This window comes from Mus musculus, chromosome 7, assembly GCF_000001635.26.
Source record: "Mus musculus strain C57BL/6J chromosome 7, GRCm38.p6 C57BL/6J".
Classification (NCBI taxonomy): domain Eukaryota; kingdom Metazoa; phylum Chordata; class Mammalia; order Rodentia; family Muridae; genus Mus; species Mus musculus.
Window position 1 is genome coordinate 18,065,636 of NC_000073.6, and position 25,424 is coordinate 18,091,059.

Below are 25,424 nucleotides of genomic sequence, written 5' to 3' on the forward strand. Positions count from 1 at the left end.
TGCTCTCTTAAGCTGCTTTTGATCAGGGTGTTTATCATACAGAAGAAAGTTAGAACAATCAGGTTTTTTTTTTTTGGCTGAATGTCAAGCATATTCATTTATATCCTATATGATTTCCTGTTTGTATGCAAATCACAAAGCACCATATGTTCATATAAGGTCATGCGAGGGCCTGAGGAGTCTTATGAGCTTTATTGCTCAATGTGCAGTCTGGTGGACTGTGACATAATGAGGGGAAAGGGGAAAAACATAGGGGACAAGAGATATAACCCATTTAATTCTAGGAGGAAATCCTACCTAGGAGGAGATTCAGATAAAAGGGAGGAAGCTCAGCAGAACTGACAGTAGAGCAGAGTGCAGAAACAGCACAGGAGCTGAACCTTTTCACTGAGGGAGCACGGAGCAGGTGGAAAGTAGCAGAGGTCATGATGAACTCTGATGCACTTTCCTGTAAAGACTGTACATCCTGGCAGGAGCTCCTGCTCACAGGTGAGGAGGCCATTCTTTGGTACTGAGTGGAAGAAGTTCAGAACCTTGCTGAATTCCCTGAAGAAGATAGGAGCCTTGGGTAGAGTCAGGATTTGGGGAAGAGGACACAGACAGGGAGAGGCACGCCATTGCCGGCAGTGACACAAGAAAGTATAATGGACAAATGACACCATTGATTTCTATTCCAAGTTAGTCGCATGAACAACTATTTAATGAGGACTGATGTCCCCAACCTTGAGAGGGTGGCTGTCCAATTAAAAAACAAACTAGGGAGAGACACTGAGATGACTTAATGGTAGTGCCACTGGCTGCTAATCCTCAGACATCAGTTGAATTCCCAGAATTTACAAGGTGTCTGACTTGCATGTATGTGCTGTGTTATACATTCACCTATACACAAATGCATACAAATACACACATATATAAGCATTCACCTTCCCCACACATACAAACTATAACAAACTCTTGTACTAAAGGTGTCATTAGTTTAATATTTTAGCATTTTGTAAAGATACTCCTGGTATGTATAGCCCTGGTACATGCATTTTCCCACTCATTCAAAGGTATCCAAGCTTTTATCCGTTCTGGGCATTCCAAAGATAGCAGGCTTGTCTTGGTTCTAATAAAGTCTTAGACTAGTGGACTGTAAGTTAGACCAGAAAGACCATCTTTAAGTAGAATCAGAGAACTCAGACTAGAGAGAGAATACAGAAAATAAAGAGAAAGTGAAGATCTCTAGAATAAGAGTTAACAGGAGACATCTTCTCAGTCCAAGTATCCTGAATGTGAGCAGAAGGTGAGGGCAGTTTGGGGAGTCCTTAAGATATCCAAGGAGAGAGTTCCATACATAGAAAGGAACATGTTCAGGGCCACTAATGGATCAGAGGTAATTTTGCTCACCCCTTTAAAGTACATTGGTGCCATTCTCTCTACCTAGCTAGGCTTATTGATGAGCATGTCCACTCAGGACACAGATTTCATCTTTTCATCAAATGCAGTGGTCCCAATGTTCATGGAACTTCTTTCTTCTCTTCTAGTCTCCATTTTAACATGCTGGCTGCTTCCCACTACTGCCCAGATAACTATTGAATCAGTGCCTCCCATTGCTGTTGAAGGGGATAATGTTCTTCTGTTTGTGCAAAACTTGCCAGAGAATGTTCAAACCCTTTCCTGGTACAAAGGAGGTAAACTGCTCAAGATGTTTGAAATTGCAAGACACGTGATAGCTACCAATTCTAGTGTGATGGGACCTGCACACAGTGGTAGAGAGACGATGCTCAATAATGGATCTCTGATGATCAAGAATGTCACCAGAAAAGACTCGGGATACTACACTCTACAAATACTTGATACAACCTCAAGACGTGAAATAATGCGTGCAGAATTCTTTGTACAGAGTAAGTCAAAAATTTTTGTGAAATCTGTTGTTGGGTGGGATTCATTCCATTGTACATTCAGAGGACTGTCAGGCCTGAAGTAGATCTAACTCCCCTCTGCATTTTGTCTCCATGTTGTTGTTTGAAGATTTAGTGCAGGACATGTATTTTGGGGACAAAGTTTCACAGACCAGAATCCCTCATTTGACAGCACCTGCAGAGAGGAGGACTTGTGCAGAGTAACTCAGAAAAAGATGTCAGTGTCAACCATGAACATGTACCTGAATTGAGGAGTAGAAGAGGAAACTATGGAATTTTCAGTGACCCTACATCCAGACCTCTGTCCAAGACTCAGCTCAAAGTGAGGGAGGACAGCAGAGCTGATATTAGAGCAGGCTCAGGGGTACTGGGGGAGGTGAATGTGTTCTCCAAGGAAGGAGAACAGAGCAGACATCAGAGGTTGTGGAGCTGCCTCCTTAATCTCCAAGCAAATGTACACACAGCAGCAGGAAATCCTGCTACACATGCCCACACAAGACCCGATCCCTTTGTAGGAGGAGGTTAGCTGAGTGATTGTCTAGAGAATCCTGGAGAGAATAAAGGCTTCAGAGGAGACTCAGAGTCTCTGTTTGCAACATGAGATGAGAAGACACAACAAGGTAGACAGCATCTCTGCAGCTAGGAGCTGTCAGTGAAAAGGAAATGGTAAGATGAGGAGATAAAAGTTGTATTGTTCACTTATCAAGTTCAATAATCACCTCAGCAAGTATATTCTAAAGACTAATGTCCTCACCTATGACAAGATGACTCTTCAAATGAAAAGCAAATTGTGAGATGACTCAGTGAATATGAGTACTTGCTGTCATCCCTGATGACCTGAGTTCAGGAGAGAACTTAGTCACACAAGATGTCCTCTGACCTACATATAGATACTGTGGCATGCACCCACTCACTCATACACTGATACATGCTTGAGTGCATGTTCCATTCCCTAACACAATGAGCCAATAAAAATAAATTCAATTGGGGAGTAAAACTTTAATTATCTTAGAATCTGAGAATCTGGTAACTTAATTCATGGACATACAGTGACCTGGAGCACCCATCCATCTATCCATTCATTTATCCATTGAGCCCTTTCTAGGCATTGGATCTTCCAAGGTTATCTGTCTAATCTCAGGCCACAAAATCTTCTCCTGATGGCAAGAGACATGAGCAAGGGCATCGACAATGCACCATGAAAGGTCCAGTGCAAAATATGTGAGTGTGTAGACCCAGTTCCTTTCAAGGAACATGATGAGGGAGGCACTGTGCTCCACCCACAGTGTGTCTGAGCAGAGATCTGAGGGCAGTGAAGGGTGAGTCATACATACAGGGGAAGGAAATGTCACATACAATGTCACACAGTTCAAGGGCACTGAAGGCATGGAACCTGTGTGGCTGATCTCCACCAAGTAGGGTAAACACACCCTCACCCACACATCAAGATTGAGTGATGGACACAGCTGCTAAGAACACAGAGACCCTTCTTCCCCCCAAAGGCAAATAAATCACTTTTGATGGTTTCTTTCTATTTCCTTTTTTTTCACTCTAGGACCAATTTTAGGCTTCAGAAAGCATCCTACTTCTCAACTTAAAATTGAGTTTGTGCCACCTAGGATTGAAGAAAATGATGATGTTCTTCTGCTGGTTTATAATCTGCCGGAGAATCTTCAAGGCTTTGTCTGGCACAAAGGGGTATTTCCAGTTGACCATTTTAAGATAGCAAGCCATTCATTCCTCACCAATTCAACCATGCTGGGGCGCACATATTTAGACAGACTGACCGTATGCAGTGATGGATCCCTGCTGCTCTCGAAGGTCTCACAGGAAGACACAGGACTTTACAGCCTACGAACCATACCTGTGGATTTGATGTCAGAATCTGCCATTGTGTACCTCAAAGTAAACAGTAAGTGATTCTTTGTGATTCCTGGGTGATGGTGGGGTTTATTCTTCTCTGTATACCTAAGAAGGTTGGCTTAGACGATACTTTCCTACCCTCTGGACAGTGTATTCTCAGTTGGGTTTGGAAATTTAGTAAAAAAACACACATCATGGGGGCAAACGGAAATAGATCAGAAGCCTTGATCTGACTGGAACCTGCAGACAGTAGTATAGTAACTTGGTCCAATGATGTCATCCTCAGCTCAGACACTCTTGGACCTCTCCCTGAACATGGAAATAAGCAAGCTTTGTGAAATTGCTTGAACTTGACTACCTGCTAAAGCTGACTAGAAGCAGTGTGTCATTCTACATCCAAATCTTAGAGCCTGTGGAACAACCCAGTATCTGTCATGACAATCATGATTAGACTAGGTCTTTTGGGCATCTCCTTTTCCTGAGATTCAACATGGACAGAACAGCTGGGCATGCACCACACTGACTGTTCTGATAGGCTTGAGACTTCACAGGAAAGTTTGGATCCCCAAGTGAACATAGGTCCTCTTGGCAACTGCTCATCCTTAATTCAGCCTAGGGAAGTCTCTTCTTTAGGCAAATGATTAGATGCACTCCTGATTTTAACAGCTCTTCAGTCTCAAGTTCAGGACATTAATAATATTTTAATTTCACTTATAGAAGTGGAAATGATAAGTTACCATGTATACTACTGTAGGGAATCTGTGAGACAGCAAAGACACTAGTTGAATAAAAGTTACACAGCCTATGGTTGGCATATCAGAAGTACAAGATGTCTATCTATAGGCACATGCCCAACTTACCCATCCTATTAGGTCTTATTAAGTATCTGTGGGTCAGAGGAGTGCTGTGTGTTCAGAAATTTTCTCCTTAGGCATCAGTGTCTCACAGGGAGAGTCTGGTCCAGGCAGTGGAAGCAACAAATTGACAGTTTTGACTTTGTAATAAAGCCTTAATTGAATTCTGAACACTCCTCCAGTCTAATTCTCCTACTCCGATACTCAGGACTTCATATCAGAGATTTCTTCTTGTGGTGGGTTCATGCCTCTTGAAGCATAGGGAGAAGGCTTTGTCTCACACACTCTCACTGTCAAGTAGTCCCGCTTTTGTTTCTGACCATTTAGATTGGTGTTGGTATGTGTAATAAGACAAGAGACAGAAAGAAACACATCTTGCAACTCTATATTGAGTCCCCAGAGGATAAAGGGAGAAGGATAAGGCTGCCAACACCAATATCTTGCTTGTTTACTCGTTTCCACTTTTGATGTCATCTTCCTCCTAGTGTGGCTCTTCATCTTCCTGTGGGTTCACACAAATGAGGTGACACAATCAGTGCTGTCTAATGGCTTTATCACATGTATCTATACCTGATATTGTCACACTGACTCAAGGTGACTCCTGTAATCCACTGACATAATTTAAAACTCCAGAAATGATTAATTCCATTAGACTGTATATTCTGAAAGCATTGGCTGCAACTTGTTTTGTTAATCCTGGGTCTTAGGAAGTGGAAGAAAGAAAGTGCCTCTTACTCTGAGGTTGGCCCTGTCCCTCTGTGCCTCACAGTTCATGGAGGCCAGGACAGAATTCTTCTAAATAGACACTAACCATGATTTTTGACACTGATGAACAGTATGTATTGTTTCTTATTTTACCCAGTAGAGAAATCTTACACTCACATGCACCCTCTGGCCAGTGCTGTCCCCAACAGGATTCACACTCAGGTATCCCTCTGTTCATGGATTCACCAGCTTCATGCCAATCTGTAACTCCTACATTTAATCAAAATGGGACTCCACAGCACTCAGAGATTCATCTAAAGCCTTTCTGTGCTCTTAAAAAATTAATCATTGTAGGAATTGGTCTTATATCCTGGCTGCACCTAATAATTTTTACATATTATAGCCTGCTTGCAGAAAGGAAGATAGTTTAAGAGCCATGTGTATCTCTCAGCTCAATAGATGATTGAAACAATGAATTCCCTTCCAAAAAAGAGATTATCCCCCAGAGGTTTCATGATGAGAGAAGGAAGAGGCCCTAGTCCAAGGGGAATTTTGTCTTCAGAAAGAGATTTCATCTTACCACACCACAGTATGGGACAGGATTAAACCTAGACAATGATGCAGTGGGGTGTGTGGCTTTATACCTTGGTTGGGACTGCTTAAATGTATTTATCATTAGTTTTCTATTTAAATGTTCATCTCAATTCAGAACATGGAAGATGGGCTTCAGGCAATCAACAACCACCACATCAACAAAGGATGTCGAAGAAACAAATACAGAAGGTGGACATGTGCTTTTCTTCTGTTTCTGTTACAATCTATTACAATTAAATATCTTTGTACTTACCAGTATCCTTTTAGTTCTTTTAATTTCCTTATTAAGGATGGGTAATTGATCCAAGCTTGTGACTCATGATTAGAACCCAATCAAGTTCAGTAACAACATAGAGAAATTTCCTCAACAAATTCCTATTGGTAGAAATAGCTATTTCCCCAGGTCTCCATAATGTGCCAGTTTCCCCCAGCATAAAATACCCCCACTATATCACTATCTAGGGCTCCTGAATTCTGCAGGGCTGACATGTACTTATGACAAGGATGTTCCAAGCTGGGGTTTCTGCTAATTGATTTGGCTCTTGGCTAAATGATACAACTTTTTTTATCTAGCCTTCAAGCCCTGATAACACAATCCTATGCATGACACATTATATCCATAAGGCTTCCATAGGGTTTTAGACTTATAAAAATGTTCACTTTCAGTGCCGTATAGATTTTCCTCAGTATTTTTCTCTCTTTATTGAATTCTCAAATCTTATCCTGTATTGATTCCTTAATTTGTTTACATCTTGTGCTTTCTTGTAATTAATTAATCAGTTAAATATCTATCTCTTTTGATTTGTTTGGCTATTCTTACTCTCTCTCTCTGTGTCTCTCTCTCTCTCTGTCTCTCTCTCTCTCTGTCTCTCTCTCTCTCTCTCATACACACACACAAACATACACACACACACACACACACACCTTGGGCTGCCTTGGAAGTCACTACACTGGCCGTGAAATTACAGAGATGTGTTTGCCTTTTCCTCCCGAAAACTGGAGGGAAGGGCAAAATCTGAAGGAGCATACAACACTTTGCCCGGCTCCCTTTGATATTTTTGTTTTGGAGTGTGTCTACTCCCCTGATGTTAGAAACCATTGCTTTAGGATGGGTGATTCTGGGAGGACTCATTATTTTGGTTTTCACACTCCTTGCAGCTTAAATTATTTTCTGTTTCTTTTTTTTCCTTTTTTTATTGAGAACTTATACCTTTGCATGATCATATGTGATCTTATATATCTCAATTTTCCTCAGGAAAATCTTCCTGTATCTCACTATTATATCACTTTTCCAACTACATGCCTTCTTTTAAACCACAAACACTTCCTTCAAAAGAAGGAAGATAAAGGATTCTTCTTTATGAAGAAGATATTTTCTTATTATTATGATTATTATTATGATTTTGGTGGAAGAATTTGTTGTAAAATTGACAAAAAATTAATCCCTAGCATGTCCCTGACAGTATAATACTATCTGTTTACTGAAAGTATTGTTTTGAGTCCCTGCATCCTCCCATCAGTTCTTACAGTGGTTTTGAATTTCACTTGACAATACTCATGAAAATTCAAGCCAGACAAATTCCCTGCATGGAGAGAGAGTGTGGGTGTGTTAAATATGAAGTTCTACCATGAGTTGAGGATTTATTGATAACTGCTGAATTCATGGAGAAGAAATAGTTTTATTTAAGGGTGTGATACTTTGACCATGTTTCAGTGAAAGGTCCCATATCCAAGAATATGTGGACACAAGTTTGTACCTGATGAATTTAAAATAATGAAGACAAAATTGACTGGGTTTGAAGAAGGGATGGGTCTTTAAGGCATGATAGGGGTTAAATAAAAAGTACAACTTTTAAAATTCTTAAAGAAATAATAAGAGTATTCTCTATCTTCTAAAAATTATGCCTGTAACCCAAAGGTAGCTGTGATTCTAATATAGTGTTGGCATTTTCTATATTTTTATAAGTTTGCACACAATGTCACAATTTTCTCTGGTATGGATCAGGACACTTTGATGTGCCAAACACAAAATTATTTCTCATCGATGCTTATATTTCATTTTGTAAAAATGCAATTTAGCGTATCACTTGTCTATTGATTTAAATTGCTCCTGGTTTATAATTATTGCTCTAAAATACTGATTTACACACTGTAGAGTACACACACACACACACACACACACACACACACACACACATACACAAGAGCATACATACAGGCATACAAATGAAGACATAGCATACAAACACAATAAAAGTATCATTAGAGAAATGCCCAGACTTGTGAGACAGTCGAACAGGGACTTGAGAGGTACCTGGAAGAAAATGGGGTACAAAAAATGTGAAGAATGAACATCAAGTCAAGAAGCCTGATCAAGCTGACAAATTTTTATTTTTCCCACACAGGTTATATACTCATAGGAGCAGGAAGGGGTGTGAAGTAGGGTTGCTTAGTCTCTGGGTAATATGCCTGTTCCCAGGAACAGGATATTGACTGGGTAAACAGTTCAGCAGTAAGATCAGAACAGTAAGGGTTATTAGGTACCTGTCCACAAGATTTATAGCTATTTGTTCTCTGCTGACTTCAAGATCTATGTCTATTTGTACTCAGCTGGGCTAGTACTTTCCCACAGAGGCCAAGACTTTGTGCCAACAAACAATTAAGGCAGTTAATATTCAAACAAGGTTGCTCCCAACATCTTCTTTATTTTCTTAGTATAGAAGGACCATGGTGATTTTAGTCTTTGCTAAGGCGGGGATAGAGGTGTGACCTCCGATGACTAAATGGGACCTTGTAATGGTTCCAGTCCTCCTGTTGTCCGGTGAGGTGTGGGGGACATACCCATCCCGATGTCTTTTTTCCTGGAAAGGGGAGAATTTGGACATCAACCCCTGTGCAGGCAGGCTTGTCCCTCAGGGAATCCAGAAAGATATTTTTAGTTTTTGCTTTACATTCCCTTGCAGTGCTTTCTTTGCCTCACAGCCCAAGCAAGAACTTAGTTCGCCTGTCAGAGGGGGTTCTGGGTGGCCCCTCTGTACTTGGTCCTGGGGCAGAAGTAACTGTTAAATAGGTTGGGTGGAGATGGATTTTGTGAACACCCTGGAGTGAATAACAACCTCATGTTAAATCTCTTGGTCCTCCATAGTTATCATAGCTATATGATAATGTACCTGGGTAGGTTTTGCTGCCAAATCATCTATATGACATTTCACAAAATTGGTAAGTGTATTTAAGGGCCCAGGAGCCAAATGAAATAAGCAAAAACAATCCAACTAATGGTTCCAAAATGGAAGGAAGTAGGGTTGACAACCACAGAGAGGTTGAAAACCAATTTTTATATCAGCCTCCCCTCTCTGTGGTGTGTGTGTGTGTGTGTGTATGTGTGTGTGTGCATGTCTTTTCTCTAAGCCTTCTCTGATATTTCTCATACTTTCATTGACCATCCCTGTCTTGTCTACATAAAAGCATCATTTTTCCTTTAGAGCTGCACACAGCCCTCCCTGCTGTAGAAAGAGTAAATCAAGTCTTCTGCGATTTTGGAGGACAACTTCAGCTAAGGAGGAGAGGGAATCAGAGAGGTCGTCAATGCCTTGTTGGAGATACTGAATGTCTTTATCAATGGTGACACTGAGTTCTTGATCCCTAGACTTGGAGAGAACATATAAGGAAATGCTAGTCCCTGCACCCATGGCACCAAGACCTAGGAGACTGAAATGGTGAAGGCAGGTAGGGGCACTCTTTGCTGATGGGCCAGTGAAGGGGAGGAATCAGCAGGCTGATCCCACAAATGAAAAACTCTTCTGGATGATAATAAATCAATCAAGGGACCAATTGTACAAGAATGGAAAAAAAATCATAACTTTTCACAGAAAAGGCACTGGCTGAAATTCAAGAGATGAGGCCATCAAGGCAAACCCACCAAGTATCATTTTGAGGAACTAAATACTGGATTACAAAGATGGGCATACTGTGGAGGAGGTATATTATGAGTCACACAGAGGCCCAGTCCTGAGACCTGAGAGAGGGATAAACCATTCCACTCTCCAGGTTGCCAGCAGCAATGGTGGGAATTATTTGTAGGGGTGAAACAGCCAGGAACAGCAATGCCTTCATAAAAAGGTGGTTGGGAATGGCAACACAGCCAGCAATTATCAACAAGGTTAGGAGAGGCTGCATTGAGATTAAGTAAGGTTTGATTCACTAAAGTGAGGATACAGTTTTTGGTCTGAATGGAGGCGGGGAGGATTGGCTATGAGAGCAAAGAAAATTTTTGAGGTAAAGGTATGAACAGTTTCTGTAAAAGATGGAGGGTCACGTTTTTGGGGTGGCTGCAGTTTTTTTGGGTGGCTGTGGCTGGGAGACTAAAACAGGGTTGGGGCCAATAGGAACTGGCAATTTGGCATGAACTGGTTCTTTGAGAGCTTAAAGGTAAATGTGAGGACAGTATCTGTGCCTGATTGATAAAGGTGGAAACTCTATGAAAATCCCCACACCCAAATTTTGGTCCTAGCATGGACTGTAAATATAATGGACAAGGGAAGGCATCAACCTAAGGTGACATGGTTAGAAATTTTACAGAAAGGATTGGTATTTAAAGAATTCTTGGGGCATGAAAAGTTCCTGGAAACAGTAACATAATCCCAGGAGGAGGTAGGATTCCAATAGGCTGCCCCTGAGGTCTCAGAGCCTCAGCTGGCACAATTAAGATCAGTTTTGCCACCACACTTATGATGTAGGGCATGGCCACAGTGGTACACCGGGCAAACGTAAAAATCTGTGTCTTGAAGTAAGGTTCACCTGATGGAATTATCACAGCCAGGTTTGACTGACTGATGAACCCATAACAAAGGACATCCCTTTTTGGTGAGAGTCTGGGGCTGCTGCCAAACTAATGTGGGGCTCAAACCCATGATTCTAGGATTAAGAGACCCATGCTCTACTGATTGACCTAGCCGGGCTGTTTGTAATTAAAGCAAGTCTTTTGAGAGTTACTTAAGCCTGCCCTCTGAAGGGCAGCACCAGAGCCCATACACAAAGGTGGACATATTCTGCCAGTGACTTAGAACAGTGGTGTTTAAGAATATCTTGGCAAATAGGGGCAAAGCTGTCTTCAAAGGTAAGTTGTTTAATAAAAGGCTTCTCGGGCTCTTGGACCCCAAACAAGCACTCAGCAGTCTCTGTATTCTGTCCTGAGCGGTGACCTTGAGCTCCGGAAGCATCCGGGTGAACCCCAGCAAAGGGCGCCGTGCTGGTGCTGGTGGGCAGTGGCCTGACTGCTCTGGCAGGGATGACTGGTTGGATTCTGGGCTGGGAGAGACAGACAGAGAAAGGGAGGAGGCAGCGGGAGGGGCACCATCAACCACAGAAGACAGAGCGGGCAAAGGTTCCTCTCTTAAAGGGGAAGGAGGCAGTGTATGACTCTCTAGGTTAGTGGAAGGAGGAAGGGAGATGGATTCTTTAAGAGACCACTCTCCCTTGCACACCAAGCATTGGCGATCTGGCCATTCAGGGGTGGTTTTAAGAATATCCTTAATGAGGGACCAGAAGTTAAAGGCCATAACAGGCATTATTTTAGGTCCAAATGCTTCATAATAATCTGAAACAAGCACGAACTCTGTGCCATCTCTTTTCATCAATTGTTCCCTCTTGGGGGAACCATGAGCAAATCTCTCCCACAAAATCTAAATATTTCTTTAAATACGTTTTCTTAACCCTAGTGCCTCCCATTTTGAGGGACTCTTTAAGCCCTGACACAAAAGGTGACTACTTAGAAAATGCTTGTCCCGTGCCTTACCTTTATTATCCTAAGATCTGCGCCATGCTATGTTCTCTCTCCCAGACTGTCTCGCTTTGGGTTGGACCTTGGCATCGTGTGGAAGTGAAGCTGCTATCAGGTGCTTCTGTACATGAGGGGGTAGGCCTACCCTCCAATGATGAGTGGTGTTCTCTGCGACCCCCTGGGGTCCCTGTTCTGGTGCCAGTTTGCATCGACCTGAGGGACAGTCGAACAGGGACTTGAGAGCACCTGGATGAGAACGGGGGGCAAGAAACATGAAGAATGAGCAGCAAGTCAAGAAGCCTGATCAAGCTGGCAAATTTTTATTTTTCTCACACAGGTTATATATTCAAGAAGGGGTGTGAAGTGGGATCACTTTGTCTCTGGGTAATGCACCTATTCCCAGGAACAGGATATTAACTGGGTAAGCATTTCAGCAGTAAGATCAGAACAGAATGGGTTATTAGGCACCTGTCCACAAGATTTATAGCAATTTGTTTTCTGCTGACATCAAGATCTATGTCTATTTGTACTCAGCTGGGCTAGTACTTTTCCAGAGGCCAAGACTTTGTGCCAGCAAACACTTAAGGCAGTTAATGTTCAAACAATGTCACTCCCAACTGAGAAAACTTAAAGCAATGTACTTTCTGGTTCTAAGCCTCCTCTCACATCTCTTGTGACTTGGGAAAATTGCAATGGCTAATTATTGTTGTGAACATGCCTTGGTTTCGAAGTGTAAGAAATGGTATTGGCTCAGGAGCTCCAAGAACAAGTTCTCAGCACAAAGATTTATTTACCCCAGAAGAATAAAGGGCAAGGCATAAGAGACATACACAGGAAAGAGGGGATGAGGGAAAAGAGGAAGGAAACAAGGGATAGGGAGAAGGAGGGATAAAGGACTGCCTCTGCATAAAAAGACACATATGGAAGTATATAAAGCTTCAAGGAAATACTGTGTTACAAGGTGGTGCTTATTTGTTCCTGTTAATTAGGAGAGGTAAGTGGAGGGGTTGATTGCTGGACTTCAATACTTTGATAGCTGGTTTTGGTAGTCAATCTTGGGAAGAGAAAGTGGCCAAATAAGGGAATAGATCCTGGTGGGTAACTTTAGAAATGTAAGGTTTTTGGTAAGGCAGAGGAAAATGATGAGAAGGGTGATGCCTGATAGAGCCATGTTTGCCATGCTTTAGCTGGCCAAGGTCTAAGGAAATTGTGACACACCTCAGGTGTACCTGTGAGGATATTTTAGCAGATTACTAATTGAGAGGATAGATATACCATAAAAGTTATTATCCCATGTCTCCATCCAGAGACAGCAAGAACATCTAACACCAGAGATTACCAGATGGCAAAAGTCAAACACAAGAAACTTACCAACAGAAACCAAGACTATTTGGCATCATCAGAACCCACTACTCCCAGCACAGTGATGCATGGATAGCCCAACACACCTGAAAAGCAGGATTCAGATTTAAAATCATATCTCATGATACTGATAGCAGATTTTAAAAGGACAATAATAACTCCCTTAAAGAAATACAGGAGAATACAGGTAAACAGATAGAAGACCTTAAAGATGAAACACAAAAATCCCATAACAAATTACAGGAAAACACAACCAAAGAGGTGAAGGAATGGAAAAAAAAAGTCCAAGATTTAAAAATGGAGTGATAAACAATAAAGAAATCAAAAGGAGAAAACTCTGGAGCTAGAAAACCTAGGAAAGAAATCAGGAGCCATGGATGCAAGCATCACCAACAAAATACAAGAGATGGAAGAGAGAATCTGGTTTGCACAAGATTCCATAGAAAACATTGCCACAACAATCAAACAATATGCAAAATGCAAATAGATCGTAACTCAAAATATCCAGGAAATACAGGACAAAATGAGAAGAACAAACCTAAGGATGATAGGTATAGGTGAGAAAGAAGATTTTCAAATTGAAGGGACAGTAACTATCTTCAAAAAAATTATAGAAGAAAACGTCCTTAATGTAAAAAAAGACATGCCCTTAAACATACAAGAAGCATAAAAACTCCAAATAGGATCAAAGAGGAATTTCTCCAGTCACATAATAATCAAAACACCAAATGTTCAAGACAAAACAAAACAAAAAAAATACAAAAAGCAGTAAGGAAAAATGGTCAAGTAATATATAAAGGCAGACCTATGAGAATTACACCAGGTTTCTCACCAGAGACAATTAAAGCCAGAAGATCCTGGACAGATGTCATAAAGACACTAAGAGAACACAAATGCCAGCCCAGACTACTATACCCAGCAAAACTCTCAATTATCATAGACAGAGAAACCAAAGTATTCCATGACAAAACCAAATTTACACCATATCTTTCCACAAATCAAGCACTTCAATGGATAATAAAGGGAAAATACCAACACAAGGAGTGAAACTTGCCCTAGAAAGAGCAGGAAAGTAATCTTTCAACAAACCTAAAAAAAGATGATTGCTACATAAACAGAATCCTGACTCTAACAACAAAATAGGAAGCAACGATTACTTTTCCTTAATATCTTTTAATATCAAAGGACTTAATTCACCAGTAAAAAGATATAGACTAACACACTGGCTATGTAAACAGGACCCAACGTTTTGCTGTATACAGGAAACCCACTTCAATGACAAAATCAGACACTACCTCAGAGTAAAAGGCTGGAAAACAATTTTCCAAACAAATGGTCCCAAGAAACAAGCTGGAGTAGCTATTCAAATATCAAATAAAATAGACTTTCAACCTAAAGTTATCAAAGAGGACAAGGAGGGGCACTTTATACACATCAAAGGTAAATTTTACCAAAATGAACTCTCAATTCTCAACATCTATGCTCCAAAAGCAAGGCCATCCACATTCATTAAAGAAACTTTACTAAAGCTCAAAGCACACATTACATTGCACACAATAATAGTGGGAGACTTCAACACCCCAGTCTCATCAGTGGACAGATCATGGAAACAGAAACTAAACAAAGACACAGTGAAACTAACAGAAGTTAAGAAACAAAAGAATTTAACAAATATCTTTAGAACATTTTATCCTAAAACAAAAGGATATACATTCTTCTCAGCACCTTATGGTACCATCTCCAAAATTGACCATCTAGTAGGTGACAAAGCAGGCCTCCACAGATACAAAGATATTGAAATAATCCCATGCATTCTATCAGATCACCACTGACTAAAGATTATCTTCAACAACAACATAAATAATAGAAAGCCCACTTACACATGGAAGCCGAACAATCCTCTACTCAATGATAACTTGGTCATGGAAGAAATAAAGAAAGAAGTTAAAGACATTTTAGTGTTTAATTAAAATGAAGACAGAACATACTCAAACTTATGGAACACAATGAAAGCAGCCCTAAGAGGAAAACTCATAGCTCTGAGTGCCACCAAAAAGAAACTGGAGAGAGCATAAACTAGCAGCTTGACAGCACACCTAAAAGCTCTAGGAAAAAAAAAGGAAAAAAATCACCCAAGAGTAGATATAGGAAATAATCAAAATCAGGACTGAAATCAACCAAGTGGAAACAAAAAGAACTACACAAAGAATCAACCAATTGAGGAGTTGGTTCTTTGAGAAAATCAACAAAATAGATAAACTCTTAGCCAGACTAACTAGAGGTTACAGAGACAGCATCCTAACTAACAAAATCAGAAATGAAAAGGAAGACATAGCAACAGAATCTGAGGAAATCCAATAAAAATCATCAGATCCTACTACAAAAGCCTACATTAAACAAAACTGGAAAACCTGGATGAAATGGATAGTTTTCTGGACAGGTACCAGGTATCAAAGTTAAATCAAGATCAGATAAATGATCTAAATAGTCCCATAATCCCTAAAGACATAGAAGCAGTCATTAATAGTCTCCCAACCAAAACAAAACAAAAAAACAAAACAAAACAAAGCAAGCAAACAAACAAACAAAAAACAGATCGGATAGGTTTAGTCCAGAGTTCTATCAGACCTTCAAAGAAAAATTAAGAGCAATAGTCTTCAAATTATTCCACAAAATAGAAAAAGAAAGAACACTACTCAATTTGTCCTATGAAGCCATAATTACTCTGATACCTAAATCACAGAAATACCTAACAAAGAAGGAGAACTTCAGACCATTTTCCCTTATAATTATTGATGCAAAAATACTCAATAAAATTCTAGCAAACCGAATCCAAGTACACATCAAAACAATCATCCATCATGATCAAAAAGGCTTCATCCAAGGGGTACATTGATGGTTCAATGTATGAAAATCTGTCAACGGGATACAATCTTTAAGCAAACTCAAAGAAAAAAAAACATATGATCATCCCATTAAATGCCGAGAAGGCATTTGTCAAAATCCAACACCCATTCATGATAAAAGTCTTGAAAAGTTCAGGAATTCAAGGCCCATACCTAACCATAATAAAAAGCAGTATACAACAAATGAGTAGCCAACTTCAAACTAAATAGTGAGAAACTTGAAGCAATCCCACTAAAATCAGGGACTAGAAAAGGCTGCCCACTATCTCTCTACCTATTCAATATAGTACTTGAAGTCCTAGTCAGAGCAATTAGACAACAAAAAGAGATCAAAGGAATATTAATTTTAAAGAAAGACGTCAAAATATCACTATTTGTGGATGGTTTGCGAGAATTTTATTGAGTATTTTTGATAGTATATAAAACTCCACCAAAGAACTCCTAAACCATATAAACAACTTCAAAGAAGGAGCTAGATATAAAATTAACTAAAAAAAAATCCTTGGCCTTTCTCTAAACAAAGAAACAAGCTGAGAAAGAAATTAGAGAAACAACACCCTTCACAGTAGTCACAAATGATATAAAACACCTTGGTGTGAATCTAACTAAGGAAGTGAAAGTTCTGTATGATAAGAATTGCAAATCTCTGAAGAAAGAAATCAAAGAAGGTCTCAGAAGATGGAAAGATCTCCCATGCTCATGGATTGACAGGATCAATATAGTAAAAATGGCTATCTTGCCTAAAGCAATCTACAAATTCAATGCAACCCCCATCAAAATTCCAACCCAACTCTTGACAGAGTTAGAAAGGGCAATTTGAAAATTCATCTGAAATAACAAAAATCCTAGGATAACATAAACTATTTTCAACAATAAAAGAACCTCTGGTGGAATCACCATGCCTGACCTCAAGCTGTACTACTGAGAAATTGTGATTAAAAACTGCATGGTACTGGTATAGTGACAGGCAGGTAGCTCAATGGAATAGAATTGAAGTCCCAGAAATGAACCCACACACCTATGGTCACTTGATCTTTGACAAAGGAGCTAAAACCATCCAGTGGAAAGAAGACAACATCTTCAACAAATGGTGATAGCTCAACTGGTAATTAGCATGTAGAAGAATGCAAATTGATCCATTCCTATCTCTGTGTACAAAGCTCAAGTCTAAGTTGATCAAGGACCTCCACATAAAACCAGAGACACTGTAACTTATAGAGGAGAAAGTGGAAAAGAGCCTCAAACATGGATACAGGGGGGAAATTCCTGAGCAGAACACCAATGACTTGTACTGTAAGATAAAAAATTAACAAGTGGGACCTCATAAAACTGCAAAGCTTCTGTTAGGCAATAAGACAAAACAACAACCAACAGATTGAAAAAAAGATCTTTAACAATCCTAAATCCAATAATGGGGCTAATATCCAATATATACAAAGAACTCAAGAAGTTAGACTCCAGAAAACCAAATAACCCTGTTAAAAAGGGGTACAGAGCTAAACAGAATTCTCAACTGAGGAATGCCAAATGGCTGAGAAACACCTAAAAAAAAGTGTTCAATATCCTCAGTCAACAGAGAAATGCAAATCAAAACAATCCTGAGATTCCACCTCACACTAGTCAGCATTCTAATTAGCCATTGCTAATATCAAAAACTCAGGTGACAGCAAATGCTGGTGAGGATGTGGAGAAAGAGTAATACTCTGCCATTGCTGGTGGAATCGCAAGCTGGTACAACCACTCTAGAAATCTGTTTTGAGGTTTCCTCAGAAAATTGGACATAGTACTACCAGAGGATCCAGCAATTCCACTCCTGGGCGTATACCCAGAAGATGACCCAACTTGTAATAAAGACGCATGCTCCACTATGTTCATAGCAGCCTTATTTATAATAGTCCTTTTTCCTGTCTTGTCTGATACAAGGTCTTTTGTTCCATGCTGTGCATGGCAGGATGTTGGCTCTTAAGCTACTAGGAGATCCCCCTGTCTCCATTTCTGCTTTTGTCATGGGAGTGCTGGTACTAGAGGCTTCAGCTGCCAGTTCTGGATGGAAAATCAAGAATATAGAAGAGCTTCCAATTTCCATCTGTGCCACAACTATCTGCACCCAAATTCCACCCAGAGAGAGCAGGTCTCCCAGGGGTGCTGACATATCTAAGATCACAGACGATACCACCAGTGCTGCCCAAAAACCGGGTCCAAGTGGAATGTGCCAGGATCCCACAGGACCCAGGAACCACTGAGCAGCTGAAAACAGATCCTTTCAGTTTTAATATGCTCTCTGGAGCTTCTGTGCTATAGCTATCCACACCCCAATCCTGCCTGGAGAGAGCTGGCCCCCCAGGAGTTCTGACACACCTAAGATCAAAGAGAAAGTGCTGGCACACCTCTAACATTATAGCAATCAACACCTTAATCCAGCGCAGAGAGGGCTTATCTCCCAGGAGTGCTGACACACATTAGACCACATTTGTACATGACTGGTCCTATTTCCTAGACACACTGGAGCTGAAGGATTGTGAAAACTAGGGAATGAGGAGAACTGGGATGAAACAGTGTCCTCTGGACATGGCAGGACTGCTACATTCAAAACAAATGTGGAACCCTGAAAACACACGGATTAAATGACAAAGCCAGGACATTAATTCACATGAACTTGTGGAATAGTGGAAATGTCTCTTAGCTTCATCATGAATCTCCTGAGGTCACTGTCAGCGTTGGCTGAAAGGACCCTGATATAGCTGTCTCTTGTGAGACTAGGCAGGGGCCTAGCAAACACATAAGTGGATGCTCACAGTCAGCTATTGGATAGAGCACAGGGCCCCCAATGGAGGAGCTAGAGAAAGTATCCAAGGAGCTAAAGAGATCTGCAACCCTGTAGGTGCAACAACATTATGAACTAACCAGTACCTGGGAGCTCTTGACTCTAGCTACATATGTATCAAAAGATGGCCTAGTTGGCCATCACTGGAAAGAGAGGCCCATTGGACACACAAACTTTATATGCCCCAGTACAGGGGAATGCCAGGGCCAAAAAATGGGAGTGGGTGGGTAGGGAAGTGGGGGGGGAGGGTATGGGGGACTTTTGGGATAGCATTCTAAATGTAATTGAGGAAAATACATAACAATAAAAAATTTTAAAAAAGAGTTCACTGTCTTATAAAGTACTTTGAGTTTAGTGCCAACACAGGAAGATTTCTGCTATGATAGGTGTAGACTGTTTTGTTTGTCCAGAGTGGTGACCTCCAACCACAGATGACACTGGAAACCTTGAAATATGAGCAATTTGGCTGAAGAATTAGGGTTTTTTTTTTCATTTAAAAACTTCTTCTTAAAAAAAAAGTTAGCACCTATTCTACATTGCTACAGACAATGATAGCTGCCTGTAGAAAGGTCAACTATAAAGGACTGGGCTACTGTTTAATGTCATTGATAGCATGCCAGCTAAATTGAGGGTTTTAAGATGACTCACCTGATACAAATAGAGAATGTTTTCAAATTGAACAGAAAATATTGTCGTGTACAAGATATGGGTTGAGTAATTGCTATTGTGTGGGTACATAACAGTTTTGGGACATAGAAGAATGACAAAATTGCACCAAGGACTAGAAACATGTTGACATAGGTTTTCTTGTTGAGGGTTATATTGTTCTAGAACCATCACAGCTATGGAATCCTGGGTTGGAGCTCCTTGTGTCCCAGTTTTCAACTTCCTATTTTATTTTTTAGCCTGATCCATGCATCAGTCTCCCAGTAGGGCAGTCATCATGAATTCTTGCATTTGAACCTATTCTGTACATAGCTCCCAAGTGCTTACATTTTCTTACATTCACAGTTTCTGTTTTTTATATGAAAACTGACTTTTCATCATAAAACTATGAAAATTCAGAAAAATAGAAATTTTCCATAATATATTCGAAATCCACTGTATTTTTCTGTACTGATGGTGTATTATTTGTACCTAACCAATTTACAGCTCTTCGCAAACCTTGCTAAATCAACAGTTATTACATCACCAATGTTTCTGCATAGTCTCCACAGATACATATAAATGTGACAAGCACATGTTTTTTTGTTTGTTTGTGTTTTGTTTTTTGTTTTGTTTTGTTTGGGTTTTGGTTTTGTGATCCTACCTGGAATGGGATGAAAAGTAAACAAAACCTGCACAGTGATTTTTTTTTTATTTATTTTTTCAATACATCCAGACCAAAGTTTCACTTCAACTCCTTTAATACCTTTCCACCTCCCTTCTCCCCCAGATTCACCCTTCTGTTTCCCTTCAGAAATGATCAGCCCCCATGAGGATATCCACTGAACACAGCATAGCAAGATACAATAAAACTAGGCATAGACCAGCCGGGCGTGGTGGTGCACGCCTTTAATCCCAGCACTCGGGAGGCAGAGGCAGGCGGATTTCTGAGTTCGAGGCCAGCCTGGTCTACAAAGTGAGTTCCAAGACAGCCAGAGGTATACAGAGAAACCCTGTCTGGGAAAAAAAAACAAAAAACTAGACATAGACCATCATATCAGGACTGGGCAGGGCAACACAGTAGGACGAAAAGGGTCTCAAGAGCAGAAGAGTCAGAGACAACCCCCACTACTGTTGTAAGAAGCCCCACAAAAATACCAAGCTCACAGACATATGTTGATAACATAGCTCAAATCCATGCAGGATCCTTGATTGCTGCTTCATTATCTGTGGGTCCCAGTGAGCCCTGCATAGTTCATTCTGTGGACCATGTTCTCCTGGTATCCAAGACCCTTCTTGCAATTTTCTCCTCCTCTTCCCTGGGGTTCACCAAAATCCAACTGGAGGGACCCAGTGGAGATCTCTAATTTGGACCCTTTCTCTGCTTCAGGCTTGGCTGTTGGTTTCTATATCTGCTCCCATCAGCTGCTAGCAGAAGCCTCTTTGATTAGGATTAAACTAGGCATCAATCTATGAATACATAAGGATATTATTAGGGGTCATTTTATTGTTTTCTATCATAGGCCTATTCAGCCCTTGATTCTTGGTCATCAAAGCAATATCAGGCATGGGCTTTCTCTCTTGGCTTAGGTCTCAAATAAGAGTGGTCACTTGTTGGTCACTCCCACAAGTTCTGGGCCTCCATTTCCACAGCACATCAGTTAGGTGGTATATAATGTATGTTGAATGTTTTGTGGCTGGGTTGCTGAACAAGTCCCAACTTTGGGAGCCATGACTTGTTACAGAGGATTATGGATCAGGTTCTGAAACCTCCATTACTAGGAGTTCTCACTAGGATTATCATTATAGAATCCTGGCAGTTTCTATTGTACTAGGATTCTACATCACCACCCCAAATGTCGTCCAATTCCAGGCATCCCTTCTCATATTCTTTCTCTCCATTTCTGCCCCAACTGATAGATCCTGTTTTCATTTCCACCTGCTCCAAGTCCACTCCCAAAACCTATTCTATTTCCCCTTCCCAGGAAGAACATTTATCTGCCTTAGAGACCTCCTTTTTACTTAACCTTTCTAGGTCTATGAATTGTACCATGATTGTCTGTGGGGAATTGCAGGCTAGTATCCAGTTGACCTGAGGTCGGAACCCCAATGGTCATAATTCACCTATATGACATGGTAGGTGTTCCCTCATGCTCCTGGAACTCTGGCCCCTGCCTAAGTTACCACCTCCCACAGCCCCCACAAGAGAAGCATGGTCAGTAGTCACATAGACAATGGCCTAAGGTTCTGACCTTCAGGCTAAACTCCTCCCCAGTTACCTAGCAACAGTAAAGACCATAAAAGGGGCTGTTACCCCCCCACCTCACTCTCTTACTCTTATGCTCTTACTTCTCACTCCTCATTCTCACCCTCTCTCTCCTCTCTGTCTTCTTTCCTCTCTCTTTGTCTTCTCCTCTCTCTCTCTCTCTCTCTCTCTCTCTCTCTCTCTCTCTCTCTCTCTTCTCTCTCTCTCTCCTCTCTTCCTCCCTGCATTTTTATAATAAAGCTCTTAAACCATAGAGAGTCTCTGCTCCATCAAGATCTGCTGTGCACTTTGATCAGTGTTGGAAACCTCTTCCCGCATCCCTCTCTCCTATACCCCCGGGGCTACAGGGTATGGCCCTGGGGCCCCCAGGTCGGGGGCTGCCCCTTGTCCACCCCCACTGAGTGGGTCAGAGGCTTGGATGCTCACCCCAGGGCCGAGTGGAAAGCATCTGGCGCCCCCCCCCCCACACACACCTGTGTCTGCCTGCCCAGAGCACAGGAACTCTGGCCGGATGTTGAGCCCCCTTTCCCTTCCCCCTCTCCCCAGGGTCTTCCCCAGGGCCCCCCTTTTTTGTTCCCAGCAATTGTCCTCTACCTAATACCCATTTATAAGTAAGTACATACCATATTTGTTTTTCTGGATCTGGGTTACCTCACTCATGATTTTTTTCTAGTTTTATCAGTTGCCTGAAAAAATTATGATATTAATTTTTAACTGCTGTGTAAAAATGTCCCACAACTATTTTTTTATCCATTCATTGTTTGAGGGACATCTAGGATGTTTCTAGCTTCTATTATTTTTAAAAAAGATGCTATGAAGATAGTTGAGCAAGTATCTTTGTGGTAGTATCCTATGGGTATATGCTCAAAAGTGGTATAGCTAAGTCTTTGAATATATATATTCACATCTCCTCTGTCACATGTGCAGTTGGGAGAAACCATTTCCCATTACGTAGGTTGCAATCTTTTTCTCAGTGTCAGCATCATTTGCCTTACAGAAGCTGTTCAGTTTCATGAGATCCATTAATTAATTTTTTATCTTAGTTCTTGTGCTATCAGTGTTCTGTTCAGGAAGTTGTCTTCTGTGCAAATGCATTCAAGGCTATTATTCTCGGCTTTCTTTCATTTTTGTATACAAAATAATGGACTTTGTTATCACATTTTCATATTGGTCCATGTACACAGCCATACCACTGTTACTACTACTACTACTACTACTACTACTATTATTATTATTTAACCCTTTTTACAGTCCAATCATTATCCCCCTCCAGGTTCATCTCTGACTGTTCCTCACCCCTTAGTTCCTCCCCTGTCTGTAAGATGATGTCCCGAACTCCTCGCTCCCACACTACCAGACCTCCCCTCTCTCTGGGGCCTCAAGTCTCCTGAGGGTTAGGTGGGTCTTCTCTCACTGAGGCCAGACCAGGCAGTCCTCTGCTGTATATGTGACAAGAGCTTCATATCAGCTGGTGTATGCTGCCTGGTTGGTGGCTCAGTGTCTGAGAGATCTCAGGAGTCCAGGTTAGTTGAGACTGCTGGTCTTCCTATGGTTTGCCCTCCTCCTCAGCTTCTTCAAGCATTTCCCTAATTCAACCACATGAGTCTCTAGCTTCTGTCCATTGGTTGGGTGTAAATATCTTCATCTGACTTTTTCAGCTGCTTGTTGGACCTCTCTGGGGGCAGCCATGCTAGGCTCCTGTCTCTAAGAACACTATAATATCAGTAATAGTGCCAGGCCTTGGGGCATTCCTTGGGCAGGATCCCAATTTAGGTTGTCGCTGGACCTCCTTTTCCTCAAGCTCTTCTCCAGTTTTGTCCCTACAGTTCTTTTTTTTTTTAATATTTTTATTAGATATTTTCCTCATTTACATTTCCAATGCTATCCCAAAAGTCCCCCATAGCCACCCACCTCCACTCTCCTACCCACCCACTCCCACTTTTTGGCCCTGGCATTCCCCTGTACTGGGGCATATAAAGTTTGCAAGTTCAATGGGCCTCTCTTTCCAGTGATGGCCGACTAGGCCATCTTTTGATACATATGCAGCTAGAGTCAAGAGCTCAGGGGTACTGGTTAGTTCATAATGTTGTTCCACCTATAGGGTTGCAGATCCCTTTAGCTCCTTGGATACTTTCTCTAGCTCCTCCATTGGGAGCCCTGTGATCCATCCAATAGCTGACTGTGAGCATCTACTTATGTGTTTGCTAGGCCCCAGCCTAGTCTCACAGGAGACAGCTATATCAGGGTCCTTTCAGCAAAATCTTGCTAGTGTATGCAATGGTGTCATCGTTTGGAGGCTAATTATGGGATGGATCTCTGGATCTCTAGAGCAGTCTCTAGATGGTCCATCCTTTTGTCTCAGCTCCAAACTTTGTCTCTGTAACTCCTTCCATGGGTGATTGTTTCCAATTCTAAGAAGGGGCTCCTGTGCCCTATCTTTGAGTCTTTTCCCCACTTCCTCCTTCATTAGTTTTAGTGTCTTTGGTTTTATGTGGAGTTTCTTGATTCCATGTAGACTTGACCTTAGTACAAGGAGATAAGAATAGATCAATTCACATTCGTCTACATGATAACCACCAGTTGTGCCAAAACCATCTGTTGAAGTTCTGTCTTTTTTCCACTGGATGGTTTTACCTCTTTTGTCAAAGATCAAGTGACCATAGGTGGGTGGATTCATTCCTGGGTCTTCAATTCTATTCCATTGGTCTACCTGTCTGTCGCTGTACCAGTACCATGCAATTTTTATCACAATTGCACTGTAGTACAGCTTGAGGTCAGGCATGGTGATTCCACCAGAGGTTCTTTTATCCTTGAAAAGAATTTTTGCTATCCTAGGTTTTTTGTTATTCCAGATGAATTTGCAAATTACCCGTTCTACCTCTGTGAAGAATTGAGTTGGAATTTTGATGGGGATTGCATTGAGTCTGTAGATTGCTTTCAGCAAGATAGCCATTTTTAAAAATTGATCCTGTCAATCCATGAGCATGGGAGATTTTCCATCTTCTGAGATCTTCTTTGATTTCTTTCTTCAGAGACTTGAAACTCTTATCATACGGATCGGATCTTTCACTTCCTTAGAGTCTCGCCAAGGTATTTTCTATTATTTGTGACTATTGTGAAGGGTGTTGTTTCCCTAATTTCTTCCTCAGCATGTTTATCCTTTGTGTAGTAAAAGGCCACTGATTTGTTTGAGTTAATTTTATATCCAGCTACTTCTCTGAAACTGTTTATCAGGTTTAGGAGTTCTCTGGTAAAATTTTTAGGATCACTTATATATACTTTCATATCATCTGCAAATAATGATATTTTGACTTCTTCCTTTGCAATTTGTATACCCTTGACCTCCTTTTGTTGTCTAATTGTTCTGGCTAGGACTTTGAGTACTATATTGAATAGGTAGGGAGAAAGTGGGCAGCCTTCAATACTCCCTGATTTTAGTGGGATAGCTTCCAGCTTCTCTCCACTTACTTTAATATGGGCTACAAGTTTGCTGTATATTGCTTTTATTATGTTTTGTTATGGGCCTTGAATTCCTGAATTTTCCAATACTTTTATCATGAAGGGGTGTTGGATTTTGCCAAGTGATTTCTAAACATCTAACGAGATGATCATGTGGTTTTTGTCTTTGAGTTTGTTTATATAGTAGATTACATTGAGGTATTTCCATATATTAAACCATTCCTGCATCCCTGGAATGAATCCCACTTGATCATGATGGATTA

At 40.9% G+C, this 25,424-nt stretch overlaps 1 protein-coding gene across 3 annotated transcripts; it reads left to right on the forward strand.

The window, feature by feature from the left end:
- The first annotated feature begins 293 nt into the window (after positions 1-293).
- Ceacam12 (carcinoembryonic antigen-related cell adhesion molecule 12) lies at positions 294-12,351 on the forward strand. 3 transcript variants are annotated; one of them, NM_001162523.1, is made up of 4 exons: positions 294-489; positions 1,527-1,886; positions 3,460-3,816; positions 11,760-12,351. In NM_001162523.1, the coding sequence occupies exons 1-4, from the start codon at positions 426-428 to the stop codon at positions 11,828-11,830; spliced, it is 852 nt and encodes a 283-aa protein (NP_001155995.1). In that variant the 5' UTR covers positions 294-425; the 3' UTR covers positions 11,831-12,351. The 3 variants fall into 3 exon arrangements, with proteins under 3 accessions (NP_001155995.1, NP_080363.2, NP_001155996.1); NM_026087.3 differs by lacking the exon at positions 11,760-12,351 and adding an exon at positions 6,036-6,178; NM_001162524.2 differs by lacking the exon at positions 11,760-12,351 and having other exon boundaries at positions 295-489; positions 3,460-4,779.
- The last annotated feature ends 13,073 nt before the right edge of the window (positions 12,352-25,424 follow it).